General features: G+C 38.8%; 1 protein-coding gene across 5 annotated transcripts in view; it reads left to right on the top strand.

Annotated features, from left to right (window-relative positions):
- Positions 1–15076, top strand: part of SPTLC3 (serine palmitoyltransferase long chain base subunit 3) — a 117644-nt gene that overhangs the window by 35132 nt on the left and 67436 nt on the right. Inside the window, exon 3 of one of the 5 annotated variants that reach the window (XM_068940236.1) lies at positions 12455–12520. The exons of the other annotated variants lie outside the window; for them this stretch is intronic. Within the exon in view, the coding sequence (XP_068796337.1) occupies positions 12455–12520 (66 nt within the window). The remainder of the gene's footprint in view (positions 1–12454; positions 12521–15076) is intronic. 5 annotated transcript variants of the gene reach the window in all.

Here is a 15076-nt window from a genome sequence, read left to right as displayed (position 1 = left end):
TTTAAAGAGCAGAGGAGGGAACAGAAACCACAAGTGTTGTATGCCAGACTCAAGAGAAGCAGGAGGATTTTATACTTTAAGGTATATTAATTCTACCAGGCAGCCACAGTATTCAGCGAGATGTCTTTAGTATTAAACTGTGAGGTGAAGAGCTGATGCCATCTATCTGCACCTGTATCTTCAGCACCAGGTAATGCTTAATGTGTTCTGGCCAGGTGATTCTCTCCTTCTGTTGCTCATACTAAGAGCTCATTTGTCTTTGTTTAACAATGCCAGTTTGAAAGTGGCCCCTATCTGTGTTAGGTACAGTCTGGGACTGAAGTTGCTTCTGCTAGAACTAATTCCTGACACTCAAAGCATTTTGAATTATTGGGAGAGCATCCAGTGTAGATGCAAGACAGCAATGCCTTGCCTGTTCTTCTGATCATCTCGATCTTTTTGGAAATTATTCAGCCATATATTTTTCTTTGTTCATTTGGCCAAGCACAGGCTTTGGCGTGTGCTCCATCATTCACCCTCTTCCATGAAACCTATTTTTCCCATCAGCCTACCAAGAAGCGAAGGCTTATTCACTTAGTAATACGGAAAGACGAATTTTTAGTGAGGAACTGAGACTTGCAGCCATTTCAGCTGACATCGTGCTACACTCTGCTTCCTCCAGGAACTTCCATTTGAGCTTTCCTGTCCCTGCTTATGATTCAGGTGAGCTGAAGAGCTGCCATACATCCTTCTCTGAGACTCACATGTAGCTATCTGAAACTTCAGCCTGGCTGATCTTGCAGTTGCAAGGTCATCAGCCTACCTACATAGGATGTGTGACAGCCGTTTGTGTGTTCTCAAGCTTCGTGAGGCTAGTCTACAAGAAAGTGCCTTGATCTGTCCTTGTATTCAATTTCTGGTCTGTTCCTTGTGCCTACACAAAACTGCCTTTGTCTTCTGAAATGAACATTTCTCTCTCTGCAGCCCCACACGTTGCACTTCTGGAAGGTCACTGGAGCCAGAAGTCAAACACACAGCTGTTGAGGATGTCTGTAGAGTTTCCTTAGTCCAGCGTTTAAAATAGGAAGAATACAGATATGTCTGTCATCTGCCTGTACAGATCATGTCATGAGCTACAGAGTCCTCTGCAGTGTGCTGCCATGTGTCGATAACTGTAGTGTCGATAAGTGTAGACCTTGGAGGCTAGGAAATATAACTTCAGAAATAAATGAAAGAAAGTCTGTGTTTATCAGATTGTACCTTGTTGTCAGCTGCTCCCTGAAAGAATCCCAACCCCGTGATCTGATTGTGCACATTTCCTGCTCGGGCCACCAGCTGGTCAGTCTCACTGTTAAAATTTCAGATACTACACAAGGATCAGCACTAAACTAGGAAACAATTCACAGGCTCAATTCAAAGTTTTGCTTAACGGATTTTTGTTACAGTTAAGCTAAACCAAGCCTTACTCAGCATTTCATGGGCCAAGAAAATTTAAAAGTCAGTGAACTTTCTCAGCTTTTTAAGATAGTATGCAAATAAGTTCATCTAATTTCAGCTTTTGAACTTTCAGCAGTCTTTTGACATTAGGCAAGCTCAAAGGGAAAAATATTTTCTCTGGCATAAAACTGTGTGTCTGCATGTCTGTCTGTGCCTTAATTTCTTTATATAAGGCATTGCTCTCCTGTGTTGTCACTAAGTTTTTTCCTTCCATAACTGTTATAAAAGCAGCATTTCTGCTTGCATATGTGGGTGGTAAGATTGTTTGGGAGGTTCTGGCAAGTATTAGGGAGTGTTAATCCCCAAGGGAGAAACCTTGTTGTTTGGTTTTGGTGTTTGTGTGTGTGTTGGGGGCGAGGAGGCTGTATTTTAATCACAAAGGAAACAAATCTCTTCAAACTGTGTTTTGGTCCATCTTTCATCCCTTTTCCTCTCCTTTAATCATAATCACCCCTCACCTATTGACAGTCATCCTCAATTTCTTTTCACTTGCTTACGATTATATAGGAACCAACGTTTATGTTTTTATAAGCCTTTACATATTGCGTTGGTGCATCAGGGCGAATGTTTAATGGGTGTTGCAGAGTAGATTCTACTTTATGTGTACAGTTGGATTGGGAAATTGAAGTGTGCAGGTTGAGAAATGTAAAATTACTTTATAAAATAATGTAGGAAGAATGCCACATGGGTGGAACTTGTCTATTAGTCATTTTTGGCTTTAAGTAAGTTTCTTAACAGTGTCTCTTCAAGTTGAACTCGGACCTTTGTTTCTAAAATATAATTCATATTGATAATCAAGCAGGAATAAGTACAGATTTCAAAACAAGAACGAGTGATTGCCAAAACCTACACCTTTGAAAGATAAGAGTTAGCCTTTTTGTTCATCTGTTCATTCTGTGACAACTGTGCTGTTGATATAAACCTAATTGTGCCTAATTGCTTGTTCTTAAAATCTACATATGTTTTAATGGCACGGAAAGCTCATGGGAGAGAAGTGTCAGCTGTCTTTACTTTCAGAGAAGAATAAAATGTGTATGAATGGAGCTGGTAAGTTCCTATCCAGTAATATGAAATGTTGGTTAGGCTGTGTGCATTAGTAAGAGTTTGCAAGTAATTATGAGCTAGTTCATGTCTTGAGACAGGAGCCCTGTATTTCAGGAACTCACAAGTAGCTTTGATAAATTCAGTTTCACCTTAGGTTAAACCTTTTGTACCAAAAGAGTTGTAATTTACAGCATCCTTCAAAAGGATGCAGCTTATTTCTCAGTATTTGCACCTCTAGGTGGACTTTGTAAGAGTGAGGAATGGGACAACAGAAACCATAATTTGTCTTGTAACTCGCAGTGGGAAGCAACAACAGCTCGGCTGTTGCAGAAAAACCAGATCCAAAAGCTATCAAATCTAAGCTGGAGTCCCTCGGCTACTATGATAACCTCTGGAGCCTGATTTTTTTTCAAAGTGAATTAATTGAATTCAGTGGGAGCTGCAGGTATAGGGCTTCTCTGAAAACTGGGCACTTACAGAGTAGCACTAGCCAGCAGGTAGGAATTCATTAATCTTCTCATGTCTTGTTCACCCATGACAGTTAAAGAAATAAAATTCTGCAGATGATGACTCTCTTTAACCTGAGATATACAGGATCAAGAAGGGCTGCAAGGAGGAGTACGCACTTTTCTTGTATGTCCAACTGTAAGAAAGGGATAGGTGAGCAGGCAGGCCCCAAATTCCTGGCCTTTGGGCAACATTGTTCAGTGTAGAAATCTAGCAGAGGACTTCTTGTTATAGCAGCAGTTTTCAGTGTAAAGTGATGCTTACAAGTTCTTCCATCTCCCTGCTTGTACAACGTCTTCCCAGGCGTGCAGGTTCAGCTGTCCATTTCCAGCAAGCTTCCCTTTGCACTTCATCAGTGTCTCAGCTCTTCATAGATTCCTGTTCTGGGCAAAGTCTCTTTTCCTTGCCTTATTTTGCATAAAAGAAGTCCTGACATCACCTCTGAGTTGGGGAGGGAATCAGTGTGGCTTTTGTATTAGAGATCCGTTTTTGGAGGTTATGCAAGCGTGACAGTCACCAAGACTCTTTTGTTGTTAGTAACTAACAAAACAGTCAAAGCATTACCAAGCATGACAGCTCAAAAATGGAGCTCTGTCAGTTTGATGCTCCTCCCTACCCCCACAGTAGCTGATACTTTTGAAAAGGTAAGCAAGAACATCTCTCTGCTTTCAGCACAGCATGATTAAATCAAGCAAAACCATAAAGTATAATACAGGTTTACTAATCAATGCTTGTGAAATATTTTAAAACTTTCAGACAAAAGGTACCATTAGTAGTTTTGTATATCTGTGATTTGGTATAATTGGAGACCTTTTTGGCAGATGGGCTGAGAATGACATCCTTTTATGCAAGCATATATTTAACTTGATTTTATCATTATTATTATCACCAGAGATTACCTTTTTTGTATGTACTTGATGAAAAAGAGAGTGCTGTAATCCTGTGATTTTTTTTGTATAGGATTGTTAATATTTACAGGAAACAAAATTCAATTCAATGACAAGTTATTCAGATCCTTAAAACATCAGACAGGCATGCTCATTTTTGTTCCCTGCTGATCATTTTATAGGTGTCAGAAACGTTTGTGTGTTTGAGCGTTTTATGAAAAAGAAAACTACACAATTTTTTTGTAATGCTATCTTGTGTATGTGCATATTCATGCAACTATGCTGAAAGTTAATAGTTTCTGTTATTTCTGGCCTGGTTTCCTATAGAAACAAGACACGTTTAGTGATACTAACTGTCTGTCTACCTCTTAACAAGCTGCAGTATGAACTCATTCCTCGCGTACACTGGAGAATCTGTAATAGAAAGGGGGTTTTATCAGTGTCCCAAATAAGAAGAAAGTTTCAGTCAGTGTATCACTTTGATACCAAAGTCAGTCAACATGATACACATGTAGGAACCCAGTATTAACTATTTCCAGAGTTCATAGAGCTCTGTTTACTTCTACTCTAACACATCTTTTCCTCACATATATTTAATTACTGGTTTCTGTGGATTTTATTTAGGCTGTAAACTTCCTGAGATAAAAAATTCATTTTCAGTTCTCGTCTTGTAAAACACTTGGCATGCATGGGAGTAGTATTTAATAAGTCTAAATATCTAATAAGCCTTCATAGGGGTTTTCATCAGTCTTCCCACTTTTTGCAAATGTCAGCGGTTTGTCATCAGTAGAGTGCAATGCAGTCGACCTGTCTCCTGCCCTAATTGCTGCTGTGAAGCTAGGATGGACAAGTGTATCTTGCGCTTTTGGTAATTTTGGTAAAATGTGGTAAATCAGTTCTAATTCAGTGCATCAGTTCTTCATCTCTAGAGGACTGTGGTCCAAAAGTGAGCTAAATCAAAGTCGTCAGTGTCGTCGGCTGGTGTTTACCCATTTCACGAAGACTGCATGATTTCAGTTCACCTCCTGTTGATCAAGTATCCCACCTAGACAGTAATGGCATTCTAGCGGGAGCTGTAGTTAGGCAGATCAGCTAAGGACAGAAATGGAATGACTGCATGCCTTTCACCCTGTGACAGGTAGTTTCCGTAGGCTTAAGTTGAAGAGTAATGGTTAGACATTTTAATGAGCTTTGACTACTACTTCCTTGAGATTTAAGGGATCATAATTAGAAGATTTTTGTTTTCAGGAATACCATACAATAATCTGAGTAGTGTCAAAAGCCTGTTAAAGTGCTTTGCACAGACATAGAGTCAAGGCCTCTGCCCCCAACAGCATAGTCGAAAAGACTAGAAGAAGAGGGTTTGAAGATTCTTTAGGTGTTTCGTTATTGGGAGAATGTCAAGGAAGCTAATCAAAATATCTCAACACCCTGACCATTTGTCAATAAGTAACCCTCGTGGCTGACTGACAATGATTTGTTTGCAGACTTCTCTGTTTACTGCTACTCCTTTTCCCTTCTTCAAGCTCATACAGCTTCATGGCTTATGGCTAACATTTCCAGCCTATTTTAGTCACTGTTATAGAGTGTGTTGCATTCTTGACAATGCTGCATGCCTGATTACCTGTGCCGCCAAATAAAACCAGTCATTTTCCACAAAACTCACACAGGATTTGCAATGCAGTTCTTCAGCAGAGATATGAGATGGGCATTGATCATGTGTAGATAATCATATTTGCTAGCTCTATCTTCTTGGAATAGGAAGCATATTTACCTGTCAGACCATTATGACAGCCAGAATTACAAAGTGTGATGATAAATCTTCTGGCACAATTTCTGGAAACTCATAGTAGAAGCAAATGAACCAGCATTACTTTCTGTGCTATTGGACAAGAAATTTTTTTTCTGTAACTTGAAACAACTGCTAGACTCTTGTTTCTTTATGTTAGTCTCATTTAACCCATGGTTAAAACAAGCATTCACACCTGTGCTTTATCCACTCACATGTTCTGGTAGATCATCACAAAACTGAAGTTCTTCAAACAAGAGTTTGTGGGTTTTTTTTTTTCTTTCACTCTATGTCATTCACCGTGTAAGATTTAACAGAGCCCATAAGCAACATTATTTTAACAGCAGATTGGGTAAGAATATTGCCAGGGCTTTGAAATATTCTATTCTGAAATGATAATTAAATCTCAAAAAAAAATTAAACTAAAAGCCTACACATGTGCAGGCCATTGAAAGGGAAGTATTTCCCTAGAGCTGCCAGAAATAGGTCCTCACATATGAATACTGAGTGCTTTCGGGAAAAGGAAAATTAATTCTGAAGCTGCATAATGTCTAACTTCTCTACCACTGGTTAGTTAGACAGTATGACTATCACTCATCAGCTAGATACAAAGCCATCTATGTCATAAACCAGGCAGGTTCCGTTTATAAGTAAATAGTTCAGTTTAGGTTATCTTCATTTTCACATCTGTTGTAAGAAAAGAGTACTTCTGAAGAAAGGCATATCTGCTTGGTACAATGTCTAATTATTCGAGTGGCAATATCATGTGCAAGGAATCAGATGAGGATATACGTGAACTTCCGTAGCTCCTTCTCTCTTCAAAATCTGTATTAGTCAATGGAAGCGACAAAGAGCTCTCTCTCTCAGGTGATGATTAGCCAGTCAGGGTGGAAATATAGGGGGTGAGATAAAGCAGTGGTTGAACTGGAGAGTCTGGATTGTTCGGTTGTCCTGAGCAGTGAGCAGCCCTCAGAAGAGAGGCAGCGCGCTGGGGTGGAGCGAGGTGGAGCTGCCCGAGGGAGCAAAATGCACTGTGAGAACTAGGTCAGGGGAGTGCTGGGCTCACTGGGGGTGCTGGCGTAGCCGGAGGTTGGAGAGGGAAAGCCACAGGACAAGGTGAAAGGTGAATGGGTTGAGACTGTGGCAGGTGATGTCAGCCAGGTGGAAGGCAAGGAACCGAGGGGAAAGGAATAGTGCAAGGAGGGGAAGACGCGGAGCAGTGAACAGCTGCAGTCTCAAAGGGAGGAAGCAACTTTTTCCTTTCTTCCTTTGTAAATACTGAAGAAATAGTACTACCGAACAGGACTGGCTAGGGAATGGCTGCAGAAACATGACTCATTTGTAAGCCAGCATGCATATTGACTAACATGTAGTGCTCTGAAATGAAATATTTTAGTGTTGACTGAACATTTTTATCAGAACATGATTAAAAAGAAAAGCAGCCATGCTGTGCTTGCCATGGTTGCCTCTGCTAACTTTTTCCCATATTCCCATTTGGAGAATTCTGGGATAACCTTTTGATAACTGGTTGCAACACCTTCATTCTCTTCTATTTCTGTGGAAATGTGGTTGCATGTCCAATATCTCTCTTAAAATACCAGAAGCAGATTTGATGGGCACACAGAGAGGTGAGGGTGGACGGAACGAGGGAGGATTTTAGGGAATGATGATCGAGCTGCAGTTTTTCATCTAGCAACACAATCCTTCCACATTGTTCTGCTGAGGTTAAGTGTGGGCTTTAATGTTTGTAACACAGCAAAAGATTGCTAAAACCAAACTCTCCTTCACTACAGAAACTGGGGGACATAGATGGCGTTTGCAAAATAGTTCAGTTCTGCTTTGCAGACTAAGTGGCCAGATTTTTGGAATGACTCCCACTGAAAATGAAAATCTTTGAAATTCTGTGGCCTTTTCCTAGCAGCTCAGGAATACCCATGACAAATATATTCCATTTATGGCATGAATTTACCCTCCCAGAGGTTACGTTCTGTTTTAATGCCAGTGCTCCATGCAGTGTGAGGCACCTTAGTGAGGGTACTTTAAATGTTTGACACTTCCATGCCAATCCAAACGTATGTGATAATTTGAACCTTAAACATAATTATATTTTTATTTTCTTTTCCTTTCTGTATATCTTCATTTACCACTGCACTGTTTGACAGTTGTGTTTTCAGTTCTCCAGGCATGGTGTAGGACCCAATCTTATTAGCTGGTTGACATGAGAAGCGATTTTGGCATACGGGGCGTAGAGCTTAGCCTACCTTTATGGCAATTTGTCTATGGTAGAATCCCAGTTTGGAAAATCTTTTCCTATTCGGGTTTTTTTCTTTCCAAAAAAGCTACTGATCTGTTCTCTTCTGAGGATGCTGTATTTCACCTACATGCTTTGGGTTATTGTGATTCTATGCAAGTGAAGGAGCCATGCATTTGTTAAAGCAAACCCTTAAGTAAACTACCTGTACATAGAATTTATGTAAGCACTTTGTTCTAGTGTAGTTGCCATGAAGCCATATAAATTCCCAGCATGCTTTTCTCCATCACTTACAGAATAGACATAACTTTTTGTCTGTACCATTCAGAATCCCTAAGGGAAGACAGTGCCTTTCACTGTCTGTTTCTATTGCGTATCCCACACTCCAGCCCCAAAGGACATGGCTGTACTGAGCACTTAGCTAATACTTGGATTCTCTGAACTATCTTATCCCTCCTTCCATCCAAATGGAAAAACCTCAGTGTCTCTTTTATTTCTCTTTGACTTCAGGCTAGCATCTCTAATACACTTGAGGGATTAGCCCGTAGCCCTGGAGGGGGGATAAGAACTACCATCTCTTTCTGTGTGGATGTAGGCAAGACCCAAGTCAGAGCCAGACCATTGCTCTTACTGAGCTGAGCCTGACTACAGAGCCGCAGCCTCTCATAGAGGCAAAGTTATCACTGAGGTATTTTGCTTTCAGAAAGTTCAGTATCAGGGAGGAGTTGGAAGGCCTGCCAGCTGCTGCACAAACTGTGAGCCAGGAACCCCTGCATGTCAGAAAGGCAAGATCTTGCCTTTAAGCACGGCGGATATCATCTGCCACCTGGACTGACTTAGTGCAAGATACGGGGTGTAGTCTGGCAGTGGAAGAGGCATGTGTGATCTCCTGCCAAGCTGGAGTGGAAGCACTGCTGTTTAAAGCTATGAGTACAGAGATGTAGCTGGAAATGTCAAGCTCTCCTATAATTCAAACAATAATTTTTAAAAGATAGCTTTCGCTAGTTGCATAGTTAAGTCTCTGCAAATGGCAGTTCTGTCTTTCAGGAAGTTTTCTTTTTTCAGAAGTTTCTCTGGGGTCTTGTGCTGGTTCCCCCTGTTGTGCTTCCTGAGTATTGAGCTGTGCTCTCTCTGGAGTTCACAACACCTTGACCGTATTCCCCCACTCTTAGACACAGGATTCTGCCTCATGAGTCCCTGCTATTGGGGCAGCTGTAACTGCTTTTTGTTCTAAGATATTCCACCTCCCTTCTCGTGAGCAGAAAGTTACAAAAATAAATGAAGACATAGTGATTGCAAATAGTCTTTTACCATATCTGTACTCTTCCAGCAGCTGCTATGCTGTGTGAGGTTAGCTTTAATCCATGTAGTTATGAAGTATTCTTACTGAATGAAAAAAAAAAAAACAGATAACTGTAATATCTGTTATGAATTTGGTCCCAAAAAGGAAGTTGAGTTATATATACTCTTGAGTTATGGTGCTCATTCTGCATGTCCCTCTCATTCCAGATTAACAGATCTTTTATACAGGCTGGAGTGCTGGAGTCATTCCATTAGTCCATAAGGGAGATGTCTGGATGAACACATAAAAATGTTAATTCAGTTTAGGATAATTAAGATTCTAAATGAGAATGAGAGGAGGCAGATCTTTCCCTGTAGAACAGGAAAGAATGTAAAATGCAAAAGGATTGTCAGAGTTCCCCAGTATCATTTCAGAATTAGCTATAAAGTCTGATATATCTAAATATTCACCCACATGAGAGGCTCCTTAAACAGATTTTGTGAGGAGGGTAGGTTTGTGAGACCTATGGCAATTATTTTTTCCACTGTGACTGAGGTTTATTGGTTCTGTGTCAGTTGATTTTGTACCATTGAATGTAGTGGCAAGATGATGTTACTTTGCACTTGTTGACATTCCTTAGAAGGAATGAGGTTTTTGGATGCTAGATGGCTCAACGTAAGTGAGTAGTTCACTATCTCACAGCAATTACTAGATGAACTAAAGTTGTCAGAACAAATTTGAGATCCTTCTCCGTTGCAGCTGAGAGAGACACTTGCATCTTTCATTGCTGGTTATTCGCCTCATTGTACAAACAGGTTTGTAGCAGCACCTATAGAGGAGCATGACCTTACTTATATGCTTGTTTTTGCAGATACGGAAGGGTGTGTGAAACATGAGGTGTTCTGGAAATGTACCTTTTATGGAACTTATTATGAATTTATGCAGAATCATGACAGCTTTCTTATAAACTGATTTACTTGTTTATATAATGCAGTCAGGAGGAAGGAATTATTTGTTACAAAGCTGACTTTATCTGCTCATGAGCTGCAGTGATAGTAGTAATTTCCCTGAAGTGGACATTTTTAGAATCTAAGCTTTTAACCCAAGATAAAAAAAAACCACTGAATTGAAATATAGGAGAAGATTTTTTTTTTTTCTGAATGCTACATCAAAACACAATAGCTTTCCTAATTTAAAAGCTTAGATTTCTAATGTTCATCTTCTACCTTTCTCCAAATCACCTTCAAGAAAAGGTTATTCATCTTCTGTATGAAGTTTTACTTTGACTTGTGTTGTATTTATCGCATACACATTTAAACAGCAACTACTTTTCTTCCAGAAATATGAGATTATTTGTTTTCCGGGTACTTTCAATCTTTGCATTTTAATTGCCTTAGAAATTGCATTTCTCTCTGACAGAGAGTCCTTAATTTTGGGTTTTGTTGTGAAAATCATATTTGAGAAGTAAGATTGGTGCATAGGTATCTTCTGTCGTTCCTGATTTGAATAAGATGTGTCAGGTAGCTCAGGAATGTGTATGCTAGATCAGAACTTCAGCACATCCTTTCTATGTGTCTTTGCTCTGTACGGCTGTATAAAGTGAGGGAGAAGGAAAACTGTTATCATCTATCTCAGGGCTTCCCAAATTTAGGAGCGCAGGCACAGATGTGTAAACAGAACTGCCACCGGCACAGATGTGTAAACAGAAGTTCCACCCTTTTGATAGCCAGAATGTTGTTCAGAGTGCCCAACAGATTAAGTCCTCTGAATGTGGAGAGTTGACAAGAGTTAGAGTCATGTTAATTTTAATTTAGCTTTAAATAGAAACTCTGTGTGCCGGCTTCCTTCTTCTAGAATTCATGGATTGGAGGAAATCTCTACCTGCTTGCACTTCTCTCTATGGAAATATGTTTCAGCTATTTTCAGAGCCTTGTGATTTTTCTGTTCCACATTTCATGTTACGATGAGGCTTTTGAACTAAGATAAAAAGGAAAAATAGGTAACAAGGCTTAAAGGTATTTCGAGATGTTATCTAGTCCATTTCCATAAAACAAGACAGCCCCAGTTTTATTCAGGGCTGATTTTACGCTAGAACGTCTTGAAGGCTATTCTCGAGCTTGTTACACTGTAAGCTGGGCCACTTTGTTTTAGGACTTTATTAGGAAACTGGCAGCACTGCTTGCTGATATCTCCTCCTAGACAGTGTTAGTCCTGACTATGTATTATGTGTTTCTGTCAGGGGTTCATTTATGTTCTCCTAAAACACTTCCATTGGTCTAGCTTAATGTTTAACTGGTCTTATCAGTAGAAAGCTCTTTCTCGTGTCTGATTTAGATCTCTTCTGCTGTGACTTAAGCATGTTTCTTCCAGTCCAGAGCACTGTTTATTCCCTTCCTCTTGCAGTTACCTTCTACATTTTTGAAGACTCTTTTCCTGTCATTCCTTGAGATTTTCTATTCTCTTTAGATTAAATGATTCAAATTCTTTCATTCTTTCCTCATAACTTCCTTGAGCAGTCTTTACGGTTCTCTTCCCAGCTCTTTCCAATTGATTCATGTCTTCTTTCTCAAAAAGCATTGCTCAAAGTTGGATGGAGTACTTCAGCTGAGACTTGCACTCTGCTTAGTTTAGTAGCAGCGGAGTGGTTTGGTCTTTTGCCCTTGACATTGTTTCCTTAAAAGATGGCTGTGTTTCTAACACCTTTTCACTTTAATTTTGCTTTCTAAAGAGTTCCCTGCCTTATGAAGGTACCCTTTTGAATACAATTGTGCGCTCCTGAAATCTATTTTCCTGCTGTTTCATTTCCTGCCCTTCCTAAGTCCCTTGATTTCTAGCATTTTATGATCAGTATAATGAAAACTTTGAGTTAAGATACACTAATGTCTGCTTAAACTAGTTCCAAGTTGCACTTATGTTTTGAATATTGTTTTTTAATTTGTCCCAGAGGAACAGTGAAAGAAATAATATTGAAAGAAAGATAGAAAATGGCTTGGAAGATGTCCACAACTGTTTGTTTTCATGAGCAGTGGGACTAAAGAAGGCCAATTTCATCTTGTTTTGTGTCTGGCATCTTCTACCGCCCCAATACATTGCAGCTTCCCTACTACCTCTCTTTCTATCTGTAGCCCATGTAGAAAGTGTGTATTGTGCGTTGTTCAGAGCTCTGTAGGTGCTGACTGGTGGATCACTCCATGTGTGCTTGTGTATTTTACTCCTAGATAAAGAGCCAAGTTCCTGCTCTCTGTCAGTGTGCGCATGGATTTGGATCTCTTCCCGCTATTGAGGTCAGATTTTCATGGAGCTTTCAGGAAGTTCATATCTTAAAGAATTCTGTTCTTCCAGCAGATTTGGTTGAAACTGGCCAGTGAGTTCAGAAGTTATTGGAGAGGTACTTGCAATCAGAAAAGTAACATGAGAGCATAAGCCATTGTTTTCTTAGGAAAGAGGTTAAAATTACTCAAATTCAAAAGCAAATGACTTTTTGCTTCTTGCTGTGCACTTGAAAAGGTGACTTGGCTGAGCCAAATAAAACATGCTTCAGTCACCACTTTTCTTCTCTATGCTTGCACCTGGCTTCTGCCTCTTGAATTTTTGGTGGGCTTCATTTTCCTAATTCCTGTCTTTTCAACCAATAACCACTGTTCCCAGATGTTTGAGTAGATGAGGACGTACGGATGAAGATTGGTGCTAATTGTTGGGATGAGGACTGCCTATACCCAGAATGCTATAAAACATGAGGAGAGCACTTAGTTAAAGGTTGTTTCCTCAACTGTAATAATTATGGGAGGTTTAGATGACAGAATGCCAGCCATTCTAGTATTCGGTGTCATGACTTACACAATTACTGGAAAAGCTTATTAACAGTATTTTAATGTGTGATGTACCAAAAATAATCATGTAACAATTTATTTCTAGACTTTTTTCATTAATTTGCAGGTAATTGAGGTAAAAGGAGAATACAATTGTATTGTTTTGAGCTCTAAGATTGAGTTAACAAATTTAATAATGGTTAGTGAACATCATTACAATTAAATATACATTAAAAAGTAATCAAAGCCTAGATCATCTTCTCTGATTGTAAATGACAAAAATTGAAATGAGTGGAAAGAGGAGTGCCTCTTATGGAACTACTGTACCACCTTTGGTATCCTGGAGAAGTCCTTCTACGAGTTCTTCAGAGGTATAGAGGAAGGTGTTACTTAATCATAACAGATTTATAGCACCTTTTCTTGATATTTTTCAAACAAACAGAGAAAAAGATTTTATTCCATGGAGTTTTAGGAAAAAAAAAAATCTAAAGAAGCTAATTGGTTGTCAGCTATTAAACTATACAGCTTTTCTCCATTAGGACACAAAGTTAAATACTGGACTGCTTTTGGGCCTTAAATTGATGTAAAGATTCTGTAGAGACCTGAGTTAAGTTTCTCTCTTGGAGTTCTTGCAGTATCATGGTTATCTTATATCATTTTCCTGTTATTTAGTGTATGTTTCTATTAAGATCTTTTATCAGCTTGCCTTCTGGAAATATTTAGCTGACTTACTCTATTTTTCAATATGTTAAACCAACATATTTTTACCTTAAGAGAAGCTGCAAGTCCAGTATTTGCTGTGGTATGTGTCTTCTCACTATTGTTGTGCTGTGATCTGATAGATTTAAATATAGTCAGTGCTAAAATAAAGTCAACAAACAATTCTTTCCCTCGCTGTTTTTTTTATGTGAAAATTCATCTCCCATTAGAAAGTTGGCATTTTTACTAAGTACACATTTATTCTAATTATATAGAAATATGCGTTACTTACATTTTTGTAATCAATGATTTGTTATTTTGCATCACACTCAAATTTTAGCTAGTTAATAATCCAATTTCTGATGGGTTTTTTTACTCTAGTCTTCAGAGCAACGTATGAAGAAATCATGTGAGTTTAACACTCGCATACTGATAGGGTTTTTCCTTATATTGCCTATGGTTTCAATTCAGTTCAATAGTGCTGAAGTGTTTGATTACTTTCTGGATCATTTTTACACTTTGACTTAAGTTTTCCTCCACGCTATTTACAACCATGCTTTATGTTTTCCTTGCAACCTCTTAAAAAAAAAAAAACAATTAAGTTGGGAGCTAGTATTATACGCTGTGTTGTTCAGGTCATTTTTTCCAAAGTGTACCATCTTGAGTTTGTTAGCAATGAATTTCAATGATAATTCACCTCTTACAACATTGTTAAAATTTCATTGGAGTTCTTCACAGCTTACTTTAGTCTTGACTAACCAAAATTAATCTGTACCCTCTACAGATTGTATATGGGCAGCCCTGGTTAGGAAAAAAAAAAAAAAAGACACTGTGTCACGGTACCTAGTAGATGACAGTTTGTTTAACTCAACGCTACAACCTGGCCTGAAGCACTGTGGTTAATTCTAGTCACAACTTTGTATCAAAAATTTATCTATATTTATAGATCGAAGACCTAGCTATATCTGTATCTATATTTAGTCACTCTATGTCAAAAAAGGCAGAGTAGAAGTCAAGAGGCAAAGACAGGATATGCAGAAGAAAATTCTGTAAAGATGAGCACTTGAAAAGTTTGAAACTATTTAACTTAGGGGTTATGTTAAAAGTATGCAAACAGGTAAATGAGCTACAGCTTGACAGAGGTAAATAGGCTACAGCTTTAAGAGTAAAACTGTGGAACCCGTTCCCACAAAGCTTTGCTGCAGATCAAAAATCCATATAAAATACAACAAGATCAAAAGTTGTTATGGCATATATTATTTTAAAAAGCAAAAGGAAACAGGAGTTTCGAAAGAAATAAAATGCCAAACCTTCAGCAAAATATTACTAGTC

Source organism: Struthio camelus, chromosome 3 (genome assembly GCF_040807025.1).
Source record: "Struthio camelus isolate bStrCam1 chromosome 3, bStrCam1.hap1, whole genome shotgun sequence".
Lineage (NCBI taxonomy): Eukaryota > Metazoa > Chordata > Aves > Struthioniformes > Struthionidae > Struthio > Struthio camelus.
This window is presented reverse-complemented; position numbering and strand designations above follow the sequence as displayed.